The sequence below is a fragment of the Diplotaxodon limnothrissa genome, linkage group LG9 (assembly GCF_057381915.1).
Source record: "Diplotaxodon limnothrissa isolate DT_005_m linkage group LG9, D_limnothrissa_male_GT1.1, whole genome shotgun sequence".
Lineage (NCBI taxonomy): Eukaryota > Metazoa > Chordata > Actinopteri > Cichliformes > Cichlidae > Diplotaxodon > Diplotaxodon limnothrissa.
This window is the reverse complement of record NC_140604.1, coordinates 13,483,865-13,491,016: the sequence shown is the minus strand read 5'-3', so window position 1 is coordinate 13,491,016 and position 7,152 is coordinate 13,483,865. Positions and strand designations below refer to the sequence as shown.

Genomic DNA, 7,152 nt, shown 5'->3' with positions numbered 1-7,152 from the left:
GAATTACTGGCTGTGGACCCAAATGAAGGCTGATGAGATGTGCTGACAACATAAAGTGAAAGTGCACCTTTACTGAGTGGGTAGATAGTCCAACAAGCAAAATTAAAAACACATTTGGGAGAAAAATCAATACTAGTACCACTAATTACTAGTAGTAGTAGCAGTACTCCTATACTACTATTAATAATAGTAACAATAGTCAGGATCCTACTGTGGTTGCTTACCTGCGTCAGTTTATCCTTTCTCTTTCTCTCTCTGTGGGGGTGTGTTTGCTGTGAGTGAACATTAAACTACGCCTGTATCCTCTTCTGACGTCCAACAACACAAAAACAAATATTTCCTCAGGCACTCCCTTTAGCAAGAGACTTATACTTTTTTCAGAATCTACTTAATAATATATAAAATGCATTTTACAGTCACTATTTTTCTATCATATCCTTCATTAATTTATTTAAAAAATGAATTCAGCTTTTTTTTTTTTTTTTTGCCTGCCCGTTTGGTTCTTTTGCCATCAGAATTATTGTCTAAAGGCGAAGAAAGATGCCCAACGGATTTACTTTATCAAATGGACCATCCCAGCCTTGCCGTAATGGTCCATTTGATTCACCTTTTATTGTTTTTTTTTTTTTATTTTCACTTGCTAAATACGGGACAGACTTGACTGGGGAAAAGAAAGGGGAGAAAGAAAGAGGGAAAGAAAAACAGTGGGAAAGAGGGACGGGGATAAAGGGCAAAAAAACAAAAACCAACTAAATAAGAAGACAAAAATACATCTTTTAATCACCTGGATCACCTGTTGAGAAAGAAAAAAGAGAAAACAACCAGAAGAAGAAAAAAAGAGGACCATAATAAACAACATCACGATGATCTATGGCAGGGGTGCCCAATCCCGGTCCTCGAGAGCTACCGTCCTGCAGCTTTTAGATGCATCCCTACTCCAACACAGCTGAATCAAATGGTTTGATTACCTCTTCAGCATGCCATCGTGTTTGGCAAAGGCCTGAAAACAAGCCATTCATTTGATTCAGCTGTGTTGGAGTAGGGATGCATCTAAAAGCTGCAGGACGGTAGCTCTCGAGGACCGGGATTGAGCACCCCTGATCTATGGGAATATAACAGTAAATACTAAATTTTAAACATTATTGTGCAGCACATAAGATCAACAGAACACAGTGTGCTTTGAGGTAGGAGCCAAAAAGGGTGTAGTTTGTGTGTGTGAGCACCCGTGTGTACACCTGTGAGCATGGATGCAAGGTTCCTTCATGTAATGATCTGCTAGAGGGTGTGGGGGGGCCACAGCCCCGTCCTCCAGGGCATGAAGCAGGTATGAAGGAGATCAAGACTCCAGACATCCAGAGGCCCCCAGAACACAAGAGACCAAGGAAGACCCACAGAGGGGCAGCCGCACCACTGTCCCAGAAAGAGCTGAGGAGAGTCCAAGATGAGGGCTCACTCAGCAGCCAGGGGGGGTTGCAGTTGCGGGTTGCAGAAAATTAATTCATCTTAAATGGCCTGTATTTATATAGCACTTTACTAGTCCCTAAGGACCCCAAAGCGCTTTACATATCCAGTCATCCACCCATTCACACACTGGTGATGGCAAGCTACATTGTAGCCACAGCCACCCTGGGGCGCACTGACAGAGGCAAGGCTGCCGGACACTGGCGCCACCGGGCCCTCTGACCACCACCAGTAGGCAACGGGTGAAGTGTCTTGCCCAAGGACACAACGACCGAGACTGTCCAAGCTGGGGCTCGAACCGGCAACCTTCCGATTACAAGGCGAACTCCCAACTCTTGAGCCACGATCGCCCCTTAAACAGTGTTAAGAGTGTATTTAAAATAACCTTTGTTGTTGTAACATTTTGAAGCTAGCAAAGTATAAAGCCAGTACCATATATGAACTGGTTAGCCAGTTTTTATGGAGGTTTCAATAATTGGTCAATTTTAATTAAATATCAGAAACTGAGAAAACTGAGAACATTTTTCTCAGACTTTCTTGTTTGTCAAGAGTGTGGACCACAGGCCAGCTCCACTGGGGTTTGTTGAAATGTACCACGTTGTCCTTAAAGAGTGAGAGATCTAATCAGGAGGTCAGAACTGAGTTGGCATGGTCCCTTGGACCTAGAGTTGTGAGTTTTTCTTTGTTAGATTGATTGTGACAAAAACAGTCAACACTGGATTTGCAGTTTATTTGTTTTTAAAATCTGAGTTTACCTACTGTCCTTCATTTTAGTATCAGTTTAGCTGTACATTTGTACAGCTGTACATTTGTACAGCTAAACTGATACTAGCCATGAAGGTACTTAAAAAGTAACTCTAACCAGCTGTAATCACCACAACACAGTGAATATTACATTTGGATTATGTGTGTGGATTATGTGGATTAACTGTGTGCACTGGTTAGAATTTATTCTCATGCTCCAAGTTCTACCTCTACCTCTCTCTCTCTCTCTCTCCCTCATGTTGCCCTGTTTCCATCTTCTCTCTAATTAAGCCCACATGGCTGAATTGATACCAGGTGCAGGTGTTCACAGGGCTGTTACCTGCCTTTGGACTTCCTTTTGTCTCATGTCTGTTTCAGCAGGTTCCATCATGAAGTTGTGCAGGTAAATTGGATACTTTTGGTAACATTAATCATAAAAGCCTGTTCCCCTTAGGGAAAGCTACATTTCTAAAATACAAACAAATCTCTCTGCAGTCCAGTGCTCCATGTGAAATGACATGTTACAGGATCAGGATTACCATGATTGGCAGTACCATGTGTCTGGTGATTGTCATGTTTCTGTGGATTCTGACCATTTCCAGAGGAGGTGAGTGAAGCATTCACTAGCACCAGCTGAGTCAGACTGAGAAATGGCTCACTTTAATATTTCCCTTCATGTTACTGCAAAATATTTTATGTGCAAAACTTCATCAGTCATTAACAGTCTTTATCTGATGTTTCAGATACTGAAGTTTCCTGTGTTTTCATGACAACGTGCATCTTACCGTGCACTTTCCAGGGAAACACTAGAGGAGTATACATCCACTGGATGCACTTGTCAGAGGGACATCCTCTTGTATACTTGTACTATGGCAACAAAGACCAGCTCAGAACCCAGGACCAACAATTCAGAAGCAGGACATCGCTGTTCCAGGACCAGCTCTCCAAAGGAAACGCCTCACTCCAACTGACAGGGGTGCAGGTTCAGGACGAGGGCAGATACAGCTGCTACATCAGCACCATTAATACAGAAAAGGATTCATTTATCAACCTTAAAGTGCACAGTATGAAAAATCTGAGGTTTTGGGGGATTTTCCTTTTCTTTTAAGTGCTCGATATTTCAAAAGATTTATACCAACCTCTAATATATGTAGCAGTTGTAGTGTTACGTTGAAAAGCCACAGGTTTACTCTATATTTTTCAGCCCCAGTCAAAGTCAGCATTCAGCATGCAGGAAACAGGATCACCTGCAGCTCAGAGGGCATCTACCCTAAACCTGAGCTCACCTGGTCAACCAGACCTCCATCCAAGGTGACCTTCAAGAATACAACAACAGTCGAGCAGACCAAGCAGCAGCTCTACAACATCAACGGTTCTTTGATAGCTTCATTCAATGAAAGTGATCGAGTCTACAGCTGCACTGTGAGCACTCAGAGGAACAGGAGGAGAGCCAGTCTGAGGCAGCTACGTGAGTATGACCTCACATATGAGCTAGGAAATGAGGTTGAAAGCTGCTTATTGTTGAATACTGAAACACATGCATTAGATTTACACAGAAGCACTTCATGTGTAGGCTGTTCATCTATACCTGGCATATGCTCAACCTTCTTGTTTCAGCTTCAGTTACTGGCAGCTTCACTGAAACCACAATCCCCTGCCCCAGCTTTAACACTTCTCCAACAAGCCTCATTTGGAGATTCCTTAATCGTGCAATTTTGGAAAAGACTGGGTCTGGTTCCAACTACACAGTCTCAAAGGAGTGGAAGCAGCATGTGAAGGCTGTATCAGAGTTGGGAAGCCTCACATTACTGGGCTTATCTTCAGAGAAGGAGGGAATATACACATGTGAGATTAGTAATGTTGAGGAGATGCTGATTAATTACACCATTATTCGAATAAGTCAAGGTAAAGGGATTTATGTTGCATCCTTCTAATCCACAAAAGCAAGAATCATTCAAAACTTTTAAAATCTCTTTGACATACAAACAAAATAAACATATTAAGGCATCCAGGAGAAATTTAAAAATCAGATTCTTTTACTGTTTCAGGAAATACACACATGACTATTATAGCAATTACTGCAGGGGTGGTAGTACTCGTATGCATCCTATCGTCAGTCTGCCTGGTGCTGTACTGCAAAAGGAAAAGAGGTAAAAGTACATTCTGCCTGTACTACTGAAATAATTTGTATATTTGTATCAATCTTATGGATCCAAAACATGTCTCAGGTCAGCAAGAAAACAGCATGACAGCGTCAGAGAGTGGTGAACCCAACATGTAAGTAAATATTGTGAATAAAAATGCACACCGTGCTATTAGTTATCATATTGGAGAACATTTTTATCATGGAGTTAGGACCAGTTTTCTCACACATGAATCTAAATATTCCCTAGAGCCAGATAAGTCAAATAAGAATTCCCTACTTGAGATCTTACTTTGATGAATTCAGCTTAGCCAAAAATAATTTCAGTAAAAAGTTCCAGAATAAGAGTTCAAAAACTCCTTCAGTCTGACAAATGGAAATTCAAACAATAAAGATGAATTCTAATTGTTGTAATGCTTTTACCTCAATTTCAGTTAACAGAGAAGTTGAACTTCATGGATTTAAAGAAGCAAAGTCTCCTGTGAGCTGTTAATAGACTAAACTTCCCTGTGATTCATCCAACTAAAGATTGCATAACTTAATAACTGAATTTTAAGAAAGGTTTGATATGTAAGAGTAAACCACAGCAAGATGAAGGAAAAAAATGATCTTCTGCAGTGGGAAGCCAACTGTCAGCCAGGCACATGAATGTTTTATGCAGTAAAATAATGTGAAAGGAAGCTATTTGGCTTCACATTTGATTGATGGAACTGGAAGTGACCTCATCCCAGTTACCACTATGACTGAGATATTTTACACTTTCACCTACAAACTGCATGATTTTAACTACTAGCTGCAGGTTTTGTCATAATAAAAATGTGATGGACAATCAGGTTTTTGACTTTTTAAAATATTTTTGTATTTAGTTTATTTATCTATTTACATCTGTGTTTGGGTTTCTAAGATAAGAGCATTGCTATCTGCATGCTGGAAAGATTTCTATGGGACTACAAAATTATGACAGACTACTACGGGTACCAAAGATTTTGTAACCATCTACATCACCTCAGTCATTACCAAAGGAAATTCTATATGTGCTTAACTTTTCAGCTATGTCCAACATTTGGTCCATAGTGATCATAAACACAAGCTCTATAAACACCACATCAGCTGAGGCCTACTGATACGGATAAGCCTTGAAGATCAAGATTCAATTTTATTTTTACAGTGCCAAGAAACAATAGTCGCCTCAAGGTGCTTTTTTTTTTTTTTTTGTAAGGTAGACCCTACAATACACAACGATTAAATGGCTGGACCAAATTTTTCTCTCAAAGCAACATGAATGAGTGAAGAGTGAAGCAGGTGACTGACAGGAGGACTGATGGAGCATCTCCAGTGATCTGGGCTCTGTGTTGATGTCCTGTTTCTCCTTCTGTAATCAAGCAATAACAAGGGTCTTTGCTCTCCATGTGACACTAATATTTGGATTAAAACTTTATTAAGTCGCTGTCTTTACACACAGCTGTTTTCACACCGGTGTGCTGGTCCTCTCCAGTCCCAGCATATACACTATATGGTCAGTGATGACACTTCTGTGACATCGTTGACCATGCGGCTCATAGAGGTGCCATTTAACCCCAGTGTAGTTGGTTTTATGGTGTTTCATCTTACATGTGTACTTGACCTGACAGAATTCAGGTCAAGTACAAGTGTTAATGGAGCTGATTATCATGGTCCCATTAGAGCACTAAAATCTGAGTATTATGCTGTACATAAATGATTTTGAATGGAGTGAACTGTTGAGCAAAAGACCTTCCACACTGGTCCCAGCTGAATCGTTCAACTTCAGCGTACATGATAAAATTCAAATTGTTTTTCTAAGCAGTGAGGGAACTTTGGAAAATGAGCTAAAGATGAAGTTCAATTCTGTGTTTTAAACCCATTTGACTAAAACATTAATTCAGTTTGATCAGGACTGCACAACCTTTACACTGCAAAAAATGTTTTATTTGGGTTTTGGGCAATCAGACTCCCATTTTCACTGTCCAATGCCCCGAATAAAGAGTAAATATGTAAAAACAAAAATGGACACGAAGATAGTTACAAACAGGATGCAATGATTTAAAAGCTTATAAAGACATGTTTTACACGTGATAAAATGTTGAAAACAAAAACTGATAAAAATGTACAATTATAAGAAAAAAGAACATTTTGAATTTTATGGCAACAACACACCAATAAACTGGGGCATGGACCTCAATGTAGCAACTAGCAGCTTATGCTTACAATAAAATGATAGTGTTAATTTGGCAGTTTGTAGCATCAACAGACAGTGTTTATGCAACAGTTTTATGTTAAATGAACACCAGAGAAAAATCTACCAGCAACAAACAGTCAACGCTCACCACACCTATGTGACCAGCAACCAAACCAGAGTCCCAAGAAGCACAAGAAATAAACAATAGCTCAATAAATTTGCATGAACCACTATTAATCTACCAAGTATTGCTTTTTACTTACAAAATAACAAACAAAGTAAAAATACAGAGGTACCATTTCAATCTGCTTGAAAGCTTCAAAAATGTTTTAACGAACGCATACAGGAACTCTGTCCCTTGTTCTCATATTTTGTTCGTCAAGTTGACCTGAAACACCTGAAGCGAAACGATAGTAACTGAGTTGGTAGCAATACTTCATGGTGCTGTGACCGCAGTAAAATCTTCTAAACAAGTGTTACACAAAACATAACTGAAGTCAGTGAACAGCAATAGATTTGCACCAATATCTGATCCAACTTGTTGACTCATTTGGATCAGACTGATATACCAGCCAAACGTAGAACTGGTGCATTTCTAGTCACAACT

The 7,152-nt window shown here is 39.9% G+C and overlaps 1 protein-coding gene across 1 annotated transcript; it reads left to right on the top strand.

Annotated features, from left to right (window-relative positions):
• The first annotated feature begins 2,570 nt into the window (after positions 1 to 2,570).
• LOC146625296 (CD276 antigen-like) lies at positions 2,571 to 4,486 on the top strand. Its single transcript, XM_085362753.1, has 7 exons — positions 2,571 to 2,608; positions 2,733 to 2,812; positions 2,949 to 3,269; positions 3,410 to 3,673; positions 3,823 to 4,110; positions 4,254 to 4,355; positions 4,434 to 4,486. Exons 1-7 carry the CDS (start codon positions 2,571 to 2,573, stop codon positions 4,484 to 4,486), a joined length of 1,146 nt encoding a protein of 381 aa, XP_085218879.1.
• The last annotated feature ends 2,666 nt before the right edge of the window (positions 4,487 to 7,152 follow it).

Bases quoted from the DNA above. Each gene is read 5' to 3' on its own strand.
- LOC146625296 (XM_085362753.1), top strand. From the start codon at position 2,571: ATGTCTGTTTCAGCAGGTTCCATCATGAAGTTGTGCAG. The intron at 2,609-2,732 runs GTAAATTGGATA...GACATGTTACAG, and splicing joins TCCATCATGAAGTTGTGCAG to GATCAGGATTACCATGATTG. The intron at 3,270-3,409 runs GTATGAAAAATC...TATATTTTTCAG, and splicing joins TATCAACCTTAAAGTGCACA to CCCCAGTCAAAGTCAGCATT.